Below are 24,345 nucleotides of genomic sequence, written 5' to 3'. Positions count from 1 at the left end.
TTTTATGCATCTGGCCCCAGCTGTAGTAACTGCTGAGAATGAGAGCAAGGAATAGGAAGTTGATTTTCATTCCTTAGTAATCTCGTGTTGCCTGACCTCCTTGTCAAAAGGTCAAGAGAAAATCTGATCAGAGAAATTGAAATAACGAGATCTCGGAAATCCAGAGGTAGTGATTTGATTTTGGACGTGTTTAAAGAAGTCTCTGGAAACAGCACCGCCGGCTATTTTTTATGTGGATACAAATATTAGTTTTACATATAGTGGCTGCCAGCTGTGTTTTTTAATTGTGCTTGAAGTCAGGGATTGATGAAACACGAGCCTCACGTCCATTGGTGGAAATTGGAGGGAGGGGGGTGCTAATTATAGACGCTAATTACGGACGCAAAACAATGTGTTTTTTATGTACATCATCACTTGGTACAAGTGTCTGTGGAGCAGTCTCTGTGAGTGTGTTGTTGGTGGCTGACCCCCAGTAAGTAGCTACTTAAAACAAAAAAGTTAACTTAAAACAAAAGATGTGTCAGACAGTTTTATTTACTTCTAACATTCAGTGCAATAAAACAGCTACAACCAGACTACTTTTTGTTCCATTGCCTCAAATGTGGTGTTTAGCAGTCACATCTTTTACCATGCTGGTCCAACTCTCAAGTTATTTACCTTTCCACTTTCCAGGAGAGTTGAATAGTAGTCACCAGCTTTTCCTCTATATACGTTTAACACAATACAGTGCAGTAGTAGTACAATACAGTGCAGTAGTTTTTCTGTCTCCCTCAGGAACTGCTCTTTTGAAAATCAAAAACAAAATAACCGTCCTCGCTCATGTCATGAACTTTACATTAGCTGAGACAGCTCTCAATCACTTACAACGAAGGCTTGCTTTTGCCTCCTCGATCATAGTATAGGATTTTTGTTGAGACACATTTGTCTAAGTGTGGTCAGCCTCTAAAATGACTTATTAAATGAGGCAGTGCTACAGGGATTTCTTTTAAATCCTGAGGGGAATGTACAGCAATAAATAAAGAACTCTTTGGCCTTGTGTAATAAGTTGGAACTTGAATAAATCTTGATTACTTCGGATTCATTTTTTATACTTTAAATGTAAATGTACTGAGGGAGATTGATTTACTAGCCTGTAAACAAATGCTGACGGAATAGTGTCTTTTAATATCCACTGATATGCACCCACTGGGCTCATTGTTTTTCTCTTACGCACTGCCAGCTTGGTTTCCACTGTAGATGTAATATTAGCTACCCTCCATTCACCTACGTACAGCTTTAATGCACTCTTACCTACCTTCTGCCTATGCTTTTTGATTATTACGCAGTCCCCCTGCCTCTGTGCCAGCATGCAGTGCCATAGCTCAGATCCTCACTGGAGGAAAAAGGGTTGTTGCAGCACCTCAACCTGTCAGTTCATACTGGAACACTGGGGAGCTTAAAAGACGGTGCTGCAATCAAAATGTGCTATAATAGTTACGATGATATCAAATTATTATTTTTTTTGCATACCTTTTGTCAATGCATGCCATACAATGCTCCAATATGTACTGAACTGTATGCTCCTTTCATTCCTACCTAAATTTTTTATTCATTCGTTGTGCAGCCACAGCGTCTCAAAATTGGGATATGTTTGAATACAGAAACAGAGCACAATAAGGTCTGGTGTTTTTAATCAATTATTTATCCAATATTTTAATGATCAGAGTGCCTGGGGTGATCAAAGGCTCGGTTCGAGGCTCCACTGCCTTTGCTCACTAAGACATCCCTCTGTACTTTGATGTGGTTCACCAACAAATGCACTTATCTTAAGCATAACTCTCTCCCAGGCTTGCATGTGGGTGCTTTGAAAGCTCTAGTTTGAGAGGCGTACATACAGAGAGAAGGGTCACTGACCAATCCATACTGAGCAGGGAAAAAAGAGCAAACTCACACATTTATGGTCTCGAGCAATCAGATGTACAACTACTATTTTGAATGCCATCTAAATATGAGACAAGCACAGGTCACCTTCTCAGATCCCTGGTGTACATTATCATATATTTAATTGGTTGGCAAGGTCTCTAACTTGAAGTATGTGTCACGAGATGTTGAATAAAACATTACTTGGAGAAGAAACAACTGCCTGATGGCAGCTTCAAGTAAAACCCGGCTTTAAATGACCAGTCAGTGGATGCAAATGAGCAACTCCTCAAGCGGACCTGACAAATGTTGGTGCGCTCGAATATGCAAAAAAGAGAAAGGAAAGAAAACCATGTATTTTTCAATTACATTTATTTTAAAAAATAAAGATGAAACATCTTACAGTCCTTATCCATATCAATTAATGTATATGTGCTAGAACAGTTCAAGCTTGTCATGTCAGTCTTGTATAATGATAGGTACAGTATGAATTATACTTGCTTATGAGCTTATGACAAGGTTATAAGATCTATTTAGACATAACCTATATGCAGTATGTCATCATATGCAGAACAGGCATGTGTGAGGTTGGTGTTGTTGGCTGATGAGTTGCTTATATGCAGTTTTCTACTTCATGTTACATGAAAGTCATCTAGACAGCCTCCACTCTATTACTTAATATGACTTTTTCCCTCTAATTTTCATGCTTAATAAATGTGGGTACTGAGCTTTTGAATACATGTTCATAGATTTAGTATTTATTGTACGTGTTTATGAATATTTTTATGTTATGACGTGACAAGCCTCACTCTTTGTGTCATCTATCATAATATTGTCCTGCATCATCTACCTGTCTTTCACTTATTTAACCAGTATTAATTCATGTTTTAGCAATTTGGGGGGGGGGGCACATGACATATTATGACACTGACATATTAGGTTGTAACAGCAAACATTTTAGTAAAGAGCTGCACACAAAGCAACATAGCCATTCATTAGGAGTCATATTAGCAACGTTGCGATGCTAACCCCGATTTTTGCTCCGTTTTGGTCTCCACCAGTTCTTGTGGAAAATCTCTTTAGAATCTTTAGTTAATTTAAAAAACTCATATATGTTCACCAGCTAGTTGCTAACTTTGTCTGCTCTCCGATAGTGCTGAGATAGCAAGTCTCTCTGAGCCAAAACAGTAAAATTGTGGGCCGTAAAACCAAAACAATAGATTAAAAATCTGAATATCTTATTAACAATACGAAGTGTAGCCCTTCAGTACACCATTCTCTGTCCACCACAGAGTGGTGCTTGTAACACACAAGCTGCAACAAGAAGCCTACACTCAGGGCTGTAGTAAATTATAAAGTAGGTAACCTAAGTGTCTGCTGGCTAAACTGTCCAACATAATTTATGGATAACTCATTAAAAGGTCAGAAAATCGTGTTTGATTTTAAAAAGGTAGGGAAACTGGCTTTATGTGCGTTTAACCCCCTCTCCAGCCCTGCTACACCGTCCCTCTGTTATTGACTTCGAATCTTGCTAGCATAACGTCATAGCGTTCAACGTTAGCTTTCTGGACTTTCAGTTGCTAAGTCGTTTCTCAGGTCTGTGCTATTTACTGGAGCAGTGAACCACATTTCCATTACAAAAGAACCTCATGGGATTGTAATGATTGTTTCATCTATTATTTTACTATTTACTATTATTACTACAAATTCTCAGGTGTTGCTAGGGAAACGAAGTTACTGCTTGTGAAAATCTTTACAAAACATGTACAAATGTAGGTTAATGGTCTGGTATAAGTGGGATAATGTTCTTTGAGGTGCCCATTATCAGTGATTATTGTGAAAATCTGTCCTAAAATGAGTTTTTTCGACATGGAGCAATGCCATAATGGCTATACATGCTAGAGATTATAACCACCACGTTGCAAAACATGCAGTCGGTCTTGTGTTCTTCTGTGAGTGACATGTTATGTATTATCAACAGAAAATGTTGTAACAATAGACAGCATGTATGACTGCAATTAGATGGCGCTTAGATGATTTGACGGTTACCTGCCTCCCCGCAAACTGAGAAAAGTAGGAGGAGCTTACTTTTTAATTTAGTTTAGTTGTCCAGCATGAAGCTCCATTTGGTTTTTGATGAATAGCTTTGGGTGTGCTGCTCCATCGCTCAGTCAGTATAGCAGCCTCCCTTGGTGAACAATTATGGCGGGATAATCTGTTGACATGAACTTGTTTCCTGTTCATTGTTTTACCGTTCCACCCCAGCAGTTCTCCGCGCTGCTCCCCTGTCTAAGTGCCTCCTCACCGCCAGATTTCTTCTATTTTCTTTGCAAATCAAGTCATGTACTCAGATTATTATACACAGTACAAAGAAAACAAAATTGGTGATTAAAAATTAAATACTCTTATCTCTCTGTGAGTTATCTCAGTCCCCAGAGAGAGGATGCTATTTTGCAGGCTTGCGGGTGTCTTTTGTTCCCAATTTAGAAGCTTGTCGCTGTTTATTGTTAATTTTTGATGCTTCATTTGATATTCTGCTCACTTTCCTCTCTGACATGCAGAGAAAACATCTTTATCAAAGTGTCAGTTGTATGGCTTGTGTTGTCAGGATGTCAGGTTTGCCCTATTCTTTACATTTCTGGGGAGAGGGTGTGTGCTCTGCAGCCTGGTTTTCTGGCATGCACAGAAATGTGCTGTACAAACTCTACGTCTGAAGAGGAAATCAATATGTATCCTAAAATCTCAGTTCCAGCTTAAAAAAAGATTTTAAACCCCAAAATCTATAAGGTTGTCAATTGTGAACTCTGACTGACTTTCAGAAGCCTGGAAAGTTCCCAACGCAGTTTCTTTTGTTTTTTCCAAATATCCATTTCCCTCGTAAATCCTCTGTAAAGTCAGACAACGACGTGAAATGACTGTTCTTCTGTCTTTGCAGGAGGCCTGTCAACTTGGCAAGATAACTTCTGTGAACGTAAGTCTCACACACTCTGTACTATGCTCTATCTTGCACGTGCATTTCCATAAGCATCACCGGAGCTACTGTACTGTGAAGTTTCTTTTGGTCTATTACCAGATCATGCACAATAAATCGCCTTTATATTCTTTCTCGCTTGAAACATAGATATTGTTGTCGGCATTTGAAAACCTCAAAACCACAGTGTGACTTCTGCTGAGAGGTTCTGTGGGTTCAATGTTAAGAGGATTTTGCAACCATTAGGGCTTTGAAACCCTCGTATTTCATACAAAATATATAAACATTTAGAGGCGCAATGTTTTCATCCAACAGCAATGATTCATCTTGCTCATCACTCACATCAACTATTTTTCCTATCTTTCTTTAAAATTGCTTTGTTACCGCGGCAACCATATTGTTTTGTGAATATAACTGAAAGGTTGTGGGTGAAGTTATTTTTTGTCAAAGTGCCACATATTTAAGTTTCTCCAATGGTAATAGAAATGTGTCCACAAAGAAATCTACATACATACAGCTTCTTCTCATCCCTTTAAATGATCGTTTTTCTTTTGCAAAGGCAGCTGTGCGTGACCTTTTTTTTTTGTTGTTGCATCGAATCACATGGAAATGTCTTGACCTTCAACTGTCTGTTTTGTTGCATGTTTAAGTGTAGTATTTCTTTCTGAAGTATTTTTCTCACCTCAAGGGCATTTTACTTGTAAGACAACTTTAACATTGAATCCAATTGTGTTGCATCTAACCGTCTTACTATATGTTTCCTTTTCGGTTTAACTCTCTTTATCGAGCGCCATTCGTCTCTGCACATAGTTCACTGAGGTCAAAGGCAGCAGGACTGTCGCAGTTCTTCCTGAACTTATAAGAGCAATAGCATGTCCCTCAAACAAGGTTGACACTGTGAAAAATCATAAATCAGGAATTTATTGGAGTCAACTACAACACTTTTCTCAGTGACATTGCATAAACATACAAATTGTATGTTTTTTTTGTTTTTTGTTTTTTTTTCAGGACACTTCAGAACCCATAATCAATAGCTTGATCAAATCACTTTCTAAATAAACATGATCAGCATATTAGCAGACTTCCCAGCATGCATTGTTTGAGAGCTCTTCTTTTTTGGAAGAAAACATGAGAGACTGCCCTGTGTGTCTATTTTTTTTACACACTAAAGTGTGTTCACAGGTCTTGGGGAGTACTACTGCAAGGAAGCTGCATATAATCTGATAAATTGCCTTCACTGATGTCACTCAGTGGATGAGTTGCATTATGGGTAATGTAGACACCCGGTTGTGAAAATGAAGAAGAATAAAAAAATTAAATATCTCTGCTGCATCTATTTTGATCATTTGTTCACAATGAATCCAACAGTGTTGTAGGAGTGTAATGCTAGACCAGTGGACTGCTTTTCAGAACCTGGTGCTGACATTACCCACAATGCAACTTAGCCATAAGTGATAACACTGGAGGTCATTTATCAGATTACATGCAGCTTCTTCTGGAGCCACAAAAGGTTTTATACTACTTTTTTTGACATATGCGGCAGAAATCCCCAAGAAAACACCCTTTAATGTGTAAAACTGATGGAGTTACCTTTTAAGTTGGTTGTTTTCACAATAATGAAAACATTGAAAGCCAGGGCGAAGGTCAATATTTAATTCAGTCTTTACACCCCAAAACTTTTACTCTTAAAAATATCTCCTGTTAGCAATTTCACATATTGTCTTTATGCCAATGCTGCAATAAAGTAGCTCCGACAGGAGCAGCTGCAGCTGTTCTCTGGGTGAAATGAAGTACTGAGTCTTCATTCTGGAAAAAATGTGAAAAAGAAATCAAATTAGTTTGTAACGTTCATCATTGTCACTGAAAAGTTGTTGATCCAACCTCGTATCTCAGAGTTATTGAACATGTTTTCTCAAGTTCCTGTTATATACTATAAAATACAAGACTTAAAAAAGACTTTGAACTACTTATTCACATATTAAAGGCAGCAGTTTAACTTACACTTTAAGATCAAAACAGCTCAAAAGTAATTTATTTGTACCGTGGAATCCTGCACACCACAGCTTGATTGTTACCAGTAACACAATTTTTAACATTGTTAATATATATTGTTATTGTAATGGAACATTTTGTATTTCAACTACTTTGGCTTTTGTACATATAAACCATCATATCAGTAACATTTTACCATTTTTTTTCAGTGCTCAGAAGTGTTTCATCACAGTTCAGTGTAGGCTGCTTTGCCAGGACTGGGGGGTATGACTAATACTGTTGTAGTTCATGTTGCACTCAGAAAATCATCACAGCAGATGACTTAGTGACAGATGAAATTAGCAAAAAATCATTTGATCTGTCAGAAATCACCCAGTAATCTCTCAATCCACTTGCTAGAATCACCTCCTCCTTGCATGTTCCTGCTAACTCATCATTTCACACACAGTGGCATATCACCTCACACATAATAGGCAGCGCTGGAACAGCATGTCCAAAAAGAAAGGGACACACTTCGCGAAGAAAAAGCACATGTTGCTCGATCTTGACGTCAAGCTGAATAGGGACATGTACGAGAGCGTTTTTGGGATAAATACATTGCCATTGCTGTTGTTTATTTTATTTTTTTCCCCCCACATGAGACATGCGCGACATGACAAATCACCATCTCCTCTGAACAGATTTATGCAGGCCTAGGTGTGCCCGCAAGCTGATCCTTATCTGAAATGGCAGAGCCAATCTCCCCTGATTCACTCCTAAGTGGTCCCTGTTTATCACTCAAAGTGAGGTGGTTGTCAGCCAAGTCCTTCTCTGTGCAGCGCTGACTTCTCTGCTATTTCTGGAGAGTGTTAGTCGGGGTAAAACTATATAAAATAATAAAAACTCAGAGAGCAGGGGCCTACCAAAAGGACGAGGTTGCAGCCACTTGGCCTCTCCTCCTCTATATCTAAATATAACGGACTTTAATCCAGTAACCAGTGAATCCAGCCCCATCTGCCTATTGTCTGGGTGGTTACCAGAGGGAGGGTTTTGCGTTTGGCTGGCTTGTTAGATGGTAGAACTTGGCATGCATCTCTCCTGTTCATTTTATCTCTGTGTACATACTTCTCAAGGCAGTGTTTTATCTGGCTGAACGGGCTTTGTTTGGTCTTGATATCTCTTACCGCAGCTTGTCTTTGCTTTATGGATTTCTGGCAGCTTCTTTAAATAAGTGATAATGCCTCGCAAAACACTCACCTTGACTCCTCTGCGGATGTTTGTTTTTGTTTGTCATGTTTGTCTTTCGACATTAATGTTTTATTGGCATTAAGACACAGAGAGCAAAACTTTTATTTATTTAACACTCATTAATGGTATTTAATTGTAATTAATAGTGCAGCCCTAAACGAATTAGCAGTGAGTGCATCGTGAAATCAAATTAGTCCTTTTTCTTAACATCTGGCACCAATTCGAATGGGCCTGAACAAACAGCGGTCTAAAAATGAAGACACTCCCTTATGCAAAATGACTGTGTCCTAATTGTCACGGACAGCTGTTTGTTCTAATAGATTCTGGATGCCATTGTTGGAGCAAGTTTCCAATAATTAGAGTCATGTGGAGAGGAAGCATGCTTTTTGTAGAGCTGCCAAGCCTCCATAAGTGGGCTCTTTCTTTTGCTGGAACCTGGACTTTGCTTCTGCGTGCATCCTCCAGTAATTTTGAGAAACAGCTGCCAACGCTGTTTGAGAACAAGTAGATATTTAGACGACTTCAAAGCGTGGGCAAACATGGCACGCAGAAGTATACCATTTTGGTAGGTGTTCGTCTCCTCTCTGTCTTAGAAAAAAACGAGTAAAAGCACGCGAGGAGAAGGGAAAACATTCCTTTGTAGACAGAACTTAAGAGATATACCTCGTCAATTGGCAGCGGGAGATGTCAACACACGCGGGAAAACAGGATTAGTTTTCGAGAGCGTCATATATTTTTATGCAGTTAGGAAATTCTCTATCTTTCTTATTTTCCTAATAGAATCAACAGAAACAAAAAGCCTTTATTTCTGAGTTGTTATTTCAGACAAGAGCTGAAGGTTGCGTGCGTGTTTTCTGTTCTTTGACTCAATGCACTTTTTCTCCTCATTTCTTCCCCGTCTTTTTCTCACTCACACACACACACGCAGTGATTTGTGGCCTCAGGATCTAGATGAATTGAGTAAATAGAATATTTAGCTGGCTGTTTCAACATCACAGCATTGAAAACCACTCAGTTGTGCTTTCAGGGTGCTAATTGTGTGGATTTAGGTTAGTCAACCCTCTCTGATAGTTTTTAAATGAAGCTTTTTGTGCACTTGGTTTTTGGCAGTTTGTCCTTCATTAGTGCCAGACTTTATTTCTCTCTCTCTCTCTCTCTCTCTCTCTCTCTCTCTCTCTCTCTCTCTCTCTCCTATTTCCCGAGCCTTATTTAGTCTTATCAAAGAACAATAAGTGCTTTATCTAGGCACTGTAGTGGCTAAGGAAAAATATGTTCATACTGAGACATCTTCTCCTCCTGAGCCGGAAGAAGCATGTGTTAATGATGTTTTTTAATTCAGGACTTGCGTACTGCTTTTATTGCTATGGCGATGAAGAAAAATCAAGATAGTCATATGTGCTCCGGTTGTATTCGCTCTCAGAAAAAAAAAAAAAAAAAATCTCTTATCAGTTTGAATAATGGGGCGAATAAAATTCACCGCAATAACCGAAGCTGAGGGCGTAATTATGTTTTATGTGTTTTATGCCCCGGTACAGTGTGGTGCAGTGGGATGTTACTCAGGGAATCATGTGAAGACATGAATTCAAGCTACAGTATATATCACTGCAGCCATGCTCAGTTTTACAGATATTACCTCAAAGCAAAGTCAGATCTCCTGTCTCCTCATTTTTCTCTTTGCCAAAGTCCAAGCAGAAGATATAAAAATGCTACAAATTAAACCAGTGGTGGCTCCAGATTACCCAGCGTGCCTCACAATATGAGCAATTGTAATTGTGCGGTTTGTTTTCTGCAGGAATTGCTAACACGCAGACAACACCACATAGAGGATGTGTTTTCTTTTTTAGCTCCAAAGAAAGGTCGCAACATGAACTTGTGTAAAGCTCCAGAGAAATCAAAGAGGCCTGCACCTTTCAGAAGAAAATGCCCACACTCCTGTGATCCCCAAGACTTTACAAATCAAAGTCTCAGCCTCCACACACACACATTTCCACTTCTTTTGTGTCTAAACTCAGTGAGAGGGAAAACTAGGACATAGTTCAACCTGTTAATACGCATCCCATCTATTATGGGGCCGGGAAGTCTCAATTATAAATCTTACAGTCAGTTTATTATCTGAAAAGTAATTCACTACACTCGACAGACCAAAAATCATTTTTGGGTTACGAGGTCACTGTTTCAATTAGTCCCCCTGGTGACAGGATGCAATTTGGGCATTTTTTCCAACTAAAAGCAGGTAAAGATGATGGATGCGTTATTGGGCGTGTAACAACGCTTGATACAATTAGGCGAGGCTTTCCCTTGTAAATGCCGTCTCACGGTGCTCATTCACCCATAAAAAGCACTGTTGTCACCACTCATGATGATATTAATAATCTTTGTTTCTCAGTGGTGGTGTGCCAAGACTCTCGCTCTATAGAGGATACTTTATTTAATACTAAGACGCACGGAAACGACAGACTTTCTTTTAAAACAAGGATGACAGACGTGATTTTTTATTTATTTTTTTCTGGAACACGTTTAGTGACTGGCTAAGGCTTTGCACAAGGTTGATAGGTTAAGGAAAAAAAACAGATTTTCTCACTTAGCCGTTGTGATATATCTGCAGATAGTTATGGTTTTATGTGTCCATCTTGACAATTTCACCTCAGTATAGTGGAGGTGAATTACATTTTTAACGTGGTGCTCAAAGCACTGAAATATTACATTTCTAAGAATTCAACAAGAATGGGTTCCTGGAGCTGCCCTCTACTGCAAAAAGTGTTGTTCTCATTGTGTTCTATGGATGTGTTCAAAGTGATGCAGTAAATTCAATTAACTGTGAGGATACAACTCAGCTTTATCAAATATGCTAAAGTGCATCTAGTGATTCAGAAAAAAACATTTAGTTAAAAAGAGATTTTTGTTTGTTTGTTTGTTTGTTTGTTTGTTGTGTGTTTTTAAGGACGACAATGCGGTCTGAACCAGGACAGCAAACGTTTTCATGTGTTTCTCTGTCCTCACCAGAGAAAGTATTTGATACATAGTACTTGAGTAAAAGTCTTCCATTATGTAAAAGTCTTCTATCTGATATGAAGTGTAGTTAAGTATTGAAAGTTATTTTCTAGCAATACATGTACTTAATTATCAAACAGGCATAGTAGTTACCTACTATAAGTAACTAGTAACTACAGTTTTCAAATATATAGTTGAGTAAAAGTACTTATAAGTACGTACAATATTTGCCTACAAATTGTAGTGGAGTGGATATAAAGTAGCAGAAAATGTAAAGTACCTTAAAATTGTACTTAAGTACAGTTCTTGAGTAACTGTACTTCATCACTAGTACTCACCCACATGACTCTGCTGTAGCTCTTTCTTTCTAGGATATTTTTTTTCTTTTTTTTCTTACGCTTTTGGCCATTTTAAACAGAACAGAAGAGTTTCTCACAGAACATTTCTTGTTTGTTGGTGTGTTCCAGACCCAGCGCCGTGTCACGTTCCATCTCCCAGATGGATCCCAGGAGAGCTGCAGTGACAGCGGGCTGGGAGACCCGGAGCCTAGTAGCACGGCCAGCACCACCCAGCCTCTTCCCCTCAGCTTCCCTCAGGAGGAGTACTACGAGCAAACATCGCCTAACAGCCGCACTGAGGGAGATGGAAACTCAGACCCCGAATCTAGTGAGTACTGAATTCTGCTCTGCTCAGACAGCAGGCAAATATTTAATTTATGAGTTTCACTGTTATTGTTTTTGGTGATTTTAGAGGCTGACTTTCCCTTAATGAAATTTACAAGCGGCCATCTGTGTTTTTAGACAGTGAAATAATTTACTGAGATTACAGCTGTGATCGTCATAGTAACAACACAGCCCCACAAACACTTAATAAGGGGCTCATTCCTGGCAAATAACTGGTAGCAGTATAACAAAATATGGTTTGCTGCTTTTGTGAGGTCATTCTTTAAACGAGTAGAACAACAGTTTGTTGCTCAAGAAGTCAACCAGGACGGAGGGTTGAACTGCTGAGGGAAATGAGCTCCTGTTCCGTGTACCGTATCTATCAGCTTTAAAACCAAAAACCGTCTCGGTCATATTAGGTATTCAAATCAATTAGATTTGATCAAAACAAGCAGTTAATCTCTTGTCCTGAGAGGGCAGAATAACTTGCACAATGATGCATGTATTATTGACAATGAATTTTGTACAGCTGAATTTGTAAATGTTGTCCAGTGCTGAGCCTCACAGTACGGGGGGAATTATACCTCTGAAGTTGGAACTTTGTTGCTGAATTTATTCAAATGATTCACAAGACAGCTGTCACTGCATGGCTTACTGCCCAATGATGTTCCCCATAAAAAGCCCCAGCGAACGCAATGATGCACAACTCCATCCTCATACATATACAACAACATTTTTTAAAAATCATTGCTCAAATAACTGGCTGAGGGGGTGGGAGGAAGAGTGCTTAAGACACACCACAGAGGACCTGGGGTTTTTCCACCAGTGGTGTTGTAGATCCAAAGTCCGTGCACCAGCAGCATGCCAATGATTCTGCTGAAATGATTTTGCTCCACCTTAACATGAACAAGGCTATTTTTGAGTCCGCTATCAATGTGTCCTTGTCACAAACCCCCCCACTTCCAGCTGGATATTCTGGTCTAGGTGCATCAGATTTTATTTTCTGGAGGTATTGCAGTCTGGATGGAGGCTCAGGTCGGTGCAGACCTTCACTCCTCCTGTGGCCCCTGTGTATCGATGCAAAGATGCTTTAGCCTTTGCGTGGAGTTACCTGTCAAAAAGACTAGTCTCCTTATTTTTTCATCCAGCAGAGAAAATCAACAGGACAGGGAGAAATAGATTGCTTTGCATACACCTACATGCAGTATAGCTATTGTGTCATAGCTGTAAGTGAGACAACAGCCCTTGGTGCATCTTCCTCCCCAGCAGCTGCGCTGACAGGTCCGGGACCGGGGTGTCAGAGTGAGTGTGATTGTGAATGCATTTGTTAGACATTAGACAAGATGGGTGACATCCTGCCGATGGCTTCCTGTTCATTTACATGCAAAGGTCCGTCCCATTTGTGATTTTTCTATTTTTGATAACCGTATAATGCAAGTTACAGCAAGAAATCTCCTTTTTTTTTACAAGATAATCAGCTGACCTGCATATTCCCTCACACACACACACACACATCTGTACACCAGGCACGTGTATACACTCATACACAAACACATACATCTAATGTTCAAACCTCCTCTTCTCCAGCTGTTCTCTTTAATGCATTCGCCACGGTGACACCAGTGATTCATACATGTGATTCATTCATATACGGAGGCAATTGCTCATCATCTCATTAATATTCAGTGACATAAACATCTCATACTTCATAAACTTACTCAAATACCACACTTATTACCCACTTTCCCTCTGGGGTAATATTTGTTGAAGCGCATTACTTTTAAATAGAAGGCCCTGCTAATGTATCAAATGCATGTGTACTTTTACAAATTGCTGCATTAAAAACCACAGCGGAGTGAGAGTGTTAACAGAATAACCAAGAGTCTAATATTAGTAGTTGGATATTAGAAAAGTCATTTTAGTTATTTGACCACAAAGCCCCTTTATAATGCTCCGTGTAACCCTATCGCAGCAAATGATATTGAAGCCAGTGTGATTCATGTTACTATGAAAACAAATATAAAAGCAGACAGGAGCGGATCATATTAGAAGGTTGTGTAAACACTATATAGGAAGTGATGTGATTACTTTTATGAACATACTTTATCTGTGAAATACACGTAGCGCTATGCAGCACTGAGATACATATTACTTGCCGTTCCAGCCTTCTAAGAAATACAAGAAGCTCATATTAAATATTTGTATAATTTGATTAAAAATACACTTTAATCCCCATATATTCTCAACTACTGTAAAATAACTGAAGTTCTTTCATTTGCTTTGAGATGTGTTCGAGTGTGATTTCACATCACGCTCGCGCGCGCACACATGCATTCTCACATCATTTGCAGACAGAGAGTGAAAGGCGTCTGACTCATCCGGCTCCATTTTCTCCTACCAGAAGTTTGAAGATAAACTCTGACTCTGTGCTGCTCTGTTCAAAAAGAGAGATGGATCCTGCGCGTGTTGACCGTCTCAGAGATGAGTGCGTTGGTGACAGAGGGGGGCCTAAGATGGATTAGATATGGTTTTATCAATGAGCACCAGGCCGGCATGGCGGTGGCAATCTCTTATCATGTCGTCTCAATTTGTAAAGCAGAAAGAACAAGGAAAAGTGGAAAGAGGGGAGAGGGGATGGAATGACTCAGAGTGAGAAGAGGGAAATATAGCTCAGAGATTGGAAGACTGAAGCGGCAGAGGAAAGCGAATTTTCAGGAGTCAAACGCGGTATTGTTTTGTAAAGGTGCTACAGCTCGGGCCTGAATGTCAACGCGCGCTGAATAATTGTCTGTGCCAAAGGCGAGCCATGTGGCCTTCTTATGACAATGAATTTCTCAACTCCTCTTTAAACCTGCATCTTTATTAGACCACCCACTCTTGAAATAAAGTTCATATGACATTTTATGTTTCTATTATTTATGAGTTAGGCGGCTGTTCATTTTATGGGCTCTTGCTTCCCCCTCCAGGCTTACTTCAACACCCCGCCATCAGTCTTGTGCTGTCACCTCTTTTGTCACGCATTGTTTCAAAGGTTTTGATATTTCCTCCTCTGACTTCACAAACAGATAACAGGCGCGAATTAACGCCATTAGCATGTGTGTTTTTAGATCCAACCCCCATACATCTCACAGATGGCTTTTTACAGAACTACACATCCAGAACAATTAAGCGTGATGAGTCGTACCTGTCCCTTTTGGCCAAATCGCAACAGTTCATCAAAACATCAGAAACAGGAATGTATAATGATATGAGATGCATCTATTCCCTCGAATAAGAAGAAGGATGTGCACCGCTGTTTCAGTTGACATTCTCTCGTGTAGTGACTCAGTGCTGTGGCATCCTCCGTTTTCAGCACACTTACAGAGGTTCACCTCCTGGGCTTCAGAGGTGACTGACATTTCCTGGAATCACTAAGAGCTGTTTTACATGAAAATACTAAAAGCATCCAGTTGATGAAAAAATCTCATTCTTGACCCATTTTGGCTCCGACTTTGCATCCCCTGGAATTTGTATGTTGTTGTTTTTAATACTAATAATTTCCAGCGGCCTTGTCCTGTACTGCACTTGTGGTCAGCGAAGCTTTGTTGACATAGAATAATTGAATCCGGTGTGTATTTATTAATTTTTAGACAGCCTGTGCTGTTAAGTTGATGTTGGTTTAATGATGTCCTGAAAGGCTTTTGCTGAATGATGGGAATCATCATGTCACGAACAGCGAACAGCGCTAAGCCCTCAGACAAAGTGCAGGAAAAGTGGGGAGCAAATCCCTGAGTCTAAATCCTTCACATTTTTCAAACAATACACAATTTTGTTCTCTGGACGATTTGTAATATACTTATTTCTTTCTCCTGTTGTCAGAGTTGAGGGATTTAAGGACTTGTGCTTTCGCCCACTTACAAGCAGCTCACTAAAGGCGGTTTTGAAGTAGTGCATTAGTCTCTGGGAGTAACATGAAAAAGCTGTACAGTATAGTGCCGTATCTTAATCTGCGGCATATGGCTTTCAAATGACCAGCTTACACCTTGTCTGTCTAAGATCTAAATCTGCTATTAAGATAAGCCAATCCTTTTTAAACACTGCAAGTATAATGAGATTATAGTTTTAAACTTGCTGCACACTGTATTGTAAAACTACAGACTTTTTATGAAAGAGAATTGCTTCATCAGATAACTAAATCAATGATTTTGTTTTATTATTTCACTTATTATTATTTCACTTCATGCAGTTTTGTGTCCAAGGCTTTTATAGCATATTATATAATCCCTGATGCCAGCAGACAAATAATCTGATTAAAGGCTCGCCGAGTTCATACTTTGTGGGGGTTAAGTTCTCAACTCTTTGATTTCTGTAGGTCCAAAATTTTTTCATAATGGCTCTCAGACTGACTTTTCGGTTGACCGATTTGAAACTGCCCTTTTTTTCTTATCTGTGGAAAAGGCCACTTGACTTGATATAGTGTGCCAAACACGTTGGGACCACTTGAATTTTTAATACTTCTCAAACCACCGACTCTACCCTGTATGTCTGGCAGCCAATGCCAAGCTTGGAGTTCAACTGTCTAGACACAATCTGCCCATGAATAAAGGGATTTCATGGAGAAGCACAAAAAAAAAAAAAAAAAAAGTTGGATGGCTGTGATTGGAACTAACCAGCCTTGGTGCAATACTGTAATACAAAATTTTGTCGGTTACACGAATACTTTAGCACATCATTATGTGACAGCAACCGTGCCATAGTGTTCAGTACAGTTAGCTGCATTAATTATTCATATGAGTCCAATCTCAGTTTCACTTTGAGGGTTCTCATATGCAATTAGAAGTAATGAATGTGCTTCTTAATTACATTCATTTGTGCAAATTTCCATTCCCCATTGAATTTTTCTGTGGAAACATTGTGACACTGACCAATGGCATATCATTTGCAATGTGACTAAATCCATTCAGCATAGAACAATTAGCTGTAATTAGTGTTACAATGTCATCAGCGACCAGGGGGAAAGACTAAGCTGACATGCGAGGGAGACGAGGACCCTTGTTCAGAGAGTTTTGTTGCAAGATCAGGATAATTGGCTGACCACAGGTTAGAAAACGATGAACTGTTGTAAGACTGTAGGGCATGATTTTTTTTTTTTTTTTCAACTTTTATTCATGTAAAGTTAGCTGATCAGGCATTCTCTTTGATAGAAATGCCCTTCTCTGCATTTACACACTTAGGGGCTGCCAGGGCAACCTTTTACTCCTGCCAGCCCATCTCATCGTCTAGTGCTGACAAATGAGCAGCTTCACTAAAGTAATTAAGAATGAAGTGCCTTGCTTTAGGATACAGCACCGGTGGCTGTTGAGAGATGGGAGGAGGCATTCCTCATTCATTTCACATCATGACCTTACATATTGTCATGCTATCAGAGATATTCTGGCTGCTGTGTGTATATTTAATTCATGCTGCACATAAAATGGTAATGCAGCGTATTCCTTTTCTTGCAGTTATCCCACAATCTACAAGATAACGTCTTCCGAGTCTTTTTTTTTTCACATCATTTGCACCAGTTTGCTTCTCGCTATATATTCCCCCTCATATAAATAAATAAAAGCCTTTGTGCCTTCTGGCTCCCAGAACTTTTTACAGCTGCCCCAGTGGGCCTGCAACAGAGCTAAATGAAGCAACAGTGAGTATTAACCTACATAGATTGGACCTTCCCTTTTAAGATGATTTTAGGGTTTGGGTTTTTTTTTTTTTTTTGCCTCTCTCCTTTTTTTGACTGCCGGGGGTCTATAGCTGAGTCAGACGGGGATTTAGACGGACTCCTCTGTATCCTTCTTTACCGATTGGGATTTGGTGGGAGTGCTCAGTTCTCAGAGGTGAGGTGGAGGGGAACCCTTGTTTTATCTGGTTCAAATGCCACACCAGTTGTCTCGGAGAGAGAGACGAGCTATTGATCTGGAGGAGTCAACTCAGCTCGCAGAAATCTCTCTCCAACCTCCTTCAAACGACTGGAAAGTGTCATGTTAGAAACCTCCTTTTCCAGAGTATTAGGCCCCGTCTTTGTTGCCCTGCCAAAGTCTTCTGTGAAGATGAGACTGGGAGCTTTCTGGTAGAATCATCCCGATCTAAAACAAGAAAAGCTCAATACGAGCTCTCGCATTTACTGTACATGGTTTTTATACCACTGGAAGCACTTCTGGTGTCATGACCAGAAGAAAACAAATGATGAAATGGAAGTTAACACATTCTGACAGTGTTGAGAGCTGATTGACAAACTCATTTTAACTGGCAAGCAGACTTAATGGTCCAGTGTGTGGGAGTTAGTAGAACTTAGGGGCAGAAATGTCATGTAAGATTCATAACAATGTTGTCATTAGTGTACAATCACTTGAAACTAAGAGTGGCTGTGCTTTTGTTACCTTAGAATGAGCCTTTTATAGCTACACCCTGCACCACCCTGTTTCTACGGTAGCCCAGACTGGACAAACAAGGCGAGAGACGAGGGATGTTGAGGTGTAATTTCTCACTGAATCCTGCACCTTTAAACTATTAAACCAACAGGCCTTTAAATCTACAGCACATTATGATTGACACATACTTACATGTAGCATTATTTATAAATTTAATTCTGTTGCAAAAGAGGATTATTATTATTATTGTTATATGGTTATTTTGATTTTGACAAGTAGTAGATAATACTGTAGTTGTAGTATTTGCAGTTGTGTCTATGTCATTTTTTTATTCAACAATTTAAGGGGATTAAATACGCTTCTAAATCAAAAAAACATATTTTTTGTCATTAATGCTTCCTTCAATACTTTCATCGACATTTGCAGACGCTCCAGTGGGTCCCGAGAGATCACTCAGCTCGATTTATAAGAGAAAAACAGGAACGTTTGGCTGGACACACCATGTTTGACTGTCCAAAAGTTGCTACTTCAAAATTTGCTCAGCAGCACTGTGACTTGAGTGGGCTTTTCAAAGACATGTACAATTAAAATACTCATTCCGAAGTTGTTAACATGTTCAGTAAGTCTTACGTCTGGTTTGGGAAGGGATCAATAGCTGCCAAGTTTGATCGTGTCTCTGGACAATGTATTCTGAACTCGGCAGGGATAGAGAGAGACTTCAAACAAGGATAGAGGCTCAAAGGCTCCAGCCGGCAATTCACTTTGTTCCATTTCACTGACTCTGTGATGCCTAAACTGGAATATGGCTCGGACTGCATATTAAACCTGTGAAACGCTCGGTTCGAGAAAGGTGAACTGCTTTGGTCCTTGATCCCATCTTGCTGATATGATCTCAGTGACTTCAAACGTGAATCATTTAAAACAACAACAACAACACACCTGAAATAAAACATGGGCATGCTGTTTATTGGATGCTAATGGTATTTGGCATATGGTACAAAAGGCTGTGTGGCAGATATATTTATCTTCATTTAGTTTAACCTGGTTGGAATCAAGCAGGAAGTAAACACTATCAAACTTCTAAGTCGAAACACCTCAGACAATAACATTTATGAAAATATCACACACTACATTTGCTTTTTTCACATTTGAAAACATGCAACATGAAAATAACCAACACAACGCAAATTTCACATTGTTACATGTGAATTACATACATTCATATGTGACCGGCCTTTTTTCCACATGTGGAAACGAAACATGGCACATGACACGACATGAAATTTGCTTCTTTGCATGTGAATGCCACATTTTCCCACATTCTCACATGTGATTGCCTATTCCCACGTGTGAACTAATATATTAACTTGTTAAGATAAAATAACCTCACATGTGAAGTGGACTTTGTCACAGGTGAATGACTTTCTCAAGTATAAACAAAAATAATAGGCAGAAATTGTGTGTTGCATACATTCAATAAGTTTTTTCTCCCAACTTGTCAAATACGGAAGCTTGGTCAGTGGCCTTAAGCTTCAAACTATGACGCTCTAGCTACCCCTCTAACATCTGTGTGGCATTTAAAACACTTAACGGTCAAACTGACACTAATACGTTATATGCAACGTCTGGTTAGACTTTCAAAATAAATTATGCTGACAAATAATTTGCATTTTATGACATATCATGGCTTTTGGAATGTTATCAATGTTGTCAAATGGCCATAGTTTGGTGAGGTTTCAGCAAAAAAAACCCCTCTTGGTTAGGGTTAGGAGAAGAAGAAGTGACATAACTCACGTCACGTAACGTATGTGATGTTATTTACGTACTGTCGCTTACTTGCATCACATTTTTGCAACACAGTCTTGATTCAAGGTGAATGACCAAACAAATGACCCCAGCCACCCTCTTTTCCCACTGACCTTCTCGCTCTTTATACTACTGCACTAGGGGAGCTTCAAGAAGTGACACTACAGGGGTACCCACAGCACCAAAGCACAAGGCCACTGATGTGGTGGCAATATTATTACTGGCAGTGAGAATGGGCTGATATGTCTATACGCAATTGTCTTTTTTTTCACATGTGTATCAGATTTTCCACACTGAACTTTTAAACTTTTGAAGAAATCTCCACCGCAGTTCTGGACACCCAACATTTCTCAAGAATCACGCTGTCCTTTCAGTGTGATGAGCTGAGGTTATACCTGCCTGAAAGAGCAGAAACTTTCACTCCCTTCAGAAGCGGGAGGAAAACATGGGAAGCTATGAAATATAGATGTGCTAATGTTTTATTCAAGGCCATTTGTTATAGATAGCTTTTTACAAAAAAAATCCCACTCCTTTTCATTTTGAGTTTGAGAGCTTGTGTTAGCATTACCATTTTTTCCTGCAATTTAACTGCTCCTGTCCCACCCACCAACCCCACCCTGCTCACACAACATGTACACTAACACACACACATACACACACACACTGTGCACACCACATACACGCCTGCCACTTCCCAGTACACATACATGAGCCCAAAGCATTGCATAATGGATATGTTCCACTTAATTTCCAGACATTGAATTCATATCTTTGAAAAAGGGGAATCTACTTTGGCTTTCAAACAGGAAAAAATTGTACTTCTGTGTAAATGAAAATCAGTGAATACAAAATGTCCTATCAATGTCTATAAATTCTGTCATGAGGTCAGAGGTCAGCCTGATTCGTGTTTCAATAAAGCCATTACGCTCTGGCCTGGAGGTGTTGTATTTCACTGTAACCAGTGTTATGGTTTATTGTTAACAACAGCATTAGTGAGGCTGAGACGGGGTTAGAGGAAGTGCATCTCTCTCTGTATCTCTCTCTCTCTCCCCACACACTCCTCTCTTCCCTTCATCCCCCCCTACAAGATATAGCGCCATAGACAGATTAAAATGCATGGTCTCATCCCTTTCTCATTTTTCACATGCAGTCGGTCTCAAGGATAAGGATGGCCTCTGCTCAGAAGGACTTATTGACCAAAATAACTGTGCATCAATATGTCTCCTGAAGGCTGAGCAGACCACAGCATCACAGGGGTTGTATTTTCACCAGCTCTCTCAGCCTTTAATGTTATTGACCTGGCTTGTCCTGATATGCTGCAGGACAGCACAGCAGGCTAGAAACATATAGCAAAGCCGCGTTAAATCTTCATTGTCCTAAAAGGAGCACACGCATTGATGCATCAGGGCAAAAAAAAAAAAAACAACAACAAAAACAAATGCTACTAGTGTGCTGACGGATGAGACAGAGGAATAAAAACAAGAGGGGTTTACAATTTGAGAGTGGCATGCTGTGACCAGTGTAAAATTATATTGCTGCCTTTCTCTGGCTTATTTTTCAATGAGAAATCACCGCGAGATAAACTGCAGTTTTGATGAGATTCAATTTACAGTGATAGCTGCAGTATTGCTGCAATGACATCAATGATATGATGACAGACGGCTACAACTATGATGCCATCTGTCCATATTTGACGTATTAGCATATTTCAACTAAAATGTGTCATTCACAAGGAATGCAATATTTTCCTGTGAAATCATTAATTTCACAAGCACAGGCATAAAATTGCAATAAATCTCATGCGTAATAGTTCGCACACACCCCCGTATGCACACACATTCACGCACAAATTCTGATGAAGTTACCAGCAGTAAATTCAATCGGTTGGAATATAATAAAGCATGCAGGTTACAGTGTTTGTAATCTGCATCCTGAGGTACCGCTGTCATTTAATCCAGGTGTTGAATGCACATGCACAAACAGGATCAGTCCCCACTGTACTGTATATAGGACCCTATCCCCACCCGATCAATGTGTGCACTGACTGGTTGATAAATTGGTATTCACGGACAAATGGATCACTTCAGAAGCCACTCACATGCTGGTAACTCTGACAAATGGAGTGAGAGTGTGGCAGGGAAAAGAAGAAGGAGTTGAGTGCAGGAAGAAAGAGAGGAGGAAGAGGATGCGGCGGTCAGATGGGACATGCTGAGGGAGTAGATTTTCAGGTAGGCCCTGCAGGACATGTTTGGCCTAACAGAAAATGACAGGGGGCTTTTGAGGGCCTTGACACTGAACACTTAAACCCGGTTGTTGTGCACCCTCCTCAGCGAGCAAGCCGAGGCATTCATCACATTCGCCGTGGTCGAGTTCGTGAGGCACTTCTGCCAGGGCTCTTTGCGAGGCATCTGTGGGGACCTCAAGGCAATGTAGCACTAGCGAGGTCAGTCAGCTGTCTGCCATTCCATGCAGAAGCAGAGCTGGTGCTCGAGCCTCGCCAAGAGCTCCAGCAGGGCGGGCAGACAGACTGTGTCCCTTTGTCCCTGTTTCCCCAGACACCTGCGTGATTGCATTGATTTGTCCCGATTCCATTAAGCCAGGGGTCCCACTGGATTTCAAGTGTCAAACATCTGTCATACAGAGGTTGCCTCATGCTGAGTAATTCAATCAGGAGATAAATCTTCACAGAACTGTTTATGAATATGCAACAAAAACTGTATGGAATTTTTTATAAAACCTGTTTTGGATTTATGATAGATACGTGCTGACAGGACTGAACAGTTAATCAAAATATTAACAAAATTGCAACATGGCCAAGTGCAATATTCAAATCACTGGTGTTTAAAGAGAAAGATACAATGCATCACGACATATCATAATAAATTATGCATTGTGGTGCTATAGAGACAAGGACGTCACTTTGTGATGAGAAGTGGTGGGGATGTGAGGGCTCGGATGAAAAAAAAATCATCTTCAACATACGCAATTTTATGCAATGCAATGAGGAGATTGTATGAGGTCAGGGTAGATAATTATGGCGGGAAAATAACTGCATAATGGCACATTAAAATTTATTTAATTTAATTTGTTAGTTTACATTTTAGCACAGTTTTTACTAATTATGCTTGTAAACAGTGATGGGGACAAAATCAATGATTTCCAAACGCGTCCCCAGTGTAAATGACGCGTATGAATGGAGATGCTCCCATTCTCCTGATGTAAGGCAATGTGCTTGTTCGTAACGGACCCCAACAAAATTCATATAATTTTTTTTCTTGTGAAAATGCAATGCAAAAAACTGGAATCATGACTCATATTGCAATATCCATCTAAATATTTGCAATATGACTTTTTTTCACATCATTCATCCCTATGTGACATATAAAAAGAATACTGTGGTGTGGTAAAAAAAACTCAAACATGCTTTTGGATCCTTTTTTTGACTCAGAACCCTAAAAATATCTGCTCTAACTCTTTTCAAAGTCTCTAAAATACATTTTTAAACAGTCGTGGCTGATGTCTTCACAGACATAAATCTGGATTCTTTGGATGTATCCCTCGGTGTTCATTTTAGGTAGAGTGGCAAGAGAGCGAAAGAAAGACAGTGTTAGACAGAGTGAGTTCACAGCGTTAGTAGAAAATAGACTGGAACGTCTCCTGAAGCCAGTTACAGGCAGCGGCAGCAGCAGAGTCTTTGTTATGATAAAATCAGGGACCTCTACGAGCATGCCCTTGATTCTGCAGTTGGCTTAACTCGGCAGGTCACCAAGGGGAGGCAGATGTTGTCTCGAGGCATGTCCCACTGCCTCGGTGAGGGCTCCGGCTGGTGTCGCCGAGCTCACAGGTGCAGAGGGGATGGTGGACGGCGGGGGGGATTGGAGGCGCGCTAAGCCGTTGCTCAGTCGCCACAGGCCAGCACTGGGGATGTTGGAATGAGCAGATATGCTCATTTTGATCCACTGAGGTATAATAATTGATGATCAGCCCTGCTGTCGCATCTGGGAGTCACTGGTCCATGTCATAATACACCCTTAATGCAACACATGGTGGTGTGGACAGAGGTGCCGTGAGGTCTCATGCTGCCTTCTATTTCATGTGGTAGAAAGGATGATTGAGGGACCACAGTTCCATATAACACAACGTAGATGAACCCTCTCTTGCACCTTAGCTTGTTATACAGGTGTATATCAGGTGTACATATATATATATAGATATATATATGTATATATAATGCTGAAATCATCCCTGAAGGAACTGAATAAATTTGATAACTAAAAGCTTCTTTTCTTTTAAAATTGTTGTTTCCTCGAAGCTTTGTTAGACCTTTTATTGTTGCTATGCCTGTCTAAACATACAAAAGAGAGAGAAAAAGCACCAACAATGAATGTTCAAGATGAAGGAAAGT

At 39.9% G+C, this 24,345-nt stretch overlaps 1 protein-coding gene across 1 annotated transcript in view; it reads left to right on the top strand.

Moving 5' to 3' along the window:
* The window catches only part of pcdh11 (protocadherin 11), a 127,641-nt gene that overhangs the window by 66,942 nt on the left and 36,354 nt on the right, over positions 1 to 24,345 (top strand). Inside the window, exon 3 of the mRNA XM_073486559.1 lies at positions 11,548 to 11,746. Coding sequence (XP_073342660.1) covers positions 11,548 to 11,746 — 199 coding nt within the window. The remainder of the gene's footprint in view (positions 1 to 11,547; positions 11,747 to 24,345) is intronic.

The sequence above is a fragment of the Pagrus major genome, chromosome 18 (assembly GCF_040436345.1).
Source record: "Pagrus major chromosome 18, Pma_NU_1.0".
Classification (NCBI taxonomy): Eukaryota; Metazoa; Chordata; class Actinopteri; order Spariformes; family Sparidae; genus Pagrus; species Pagrus major.
This window is presented reverse-complemented; position numbering and strand designations above follow the sequence as displayed.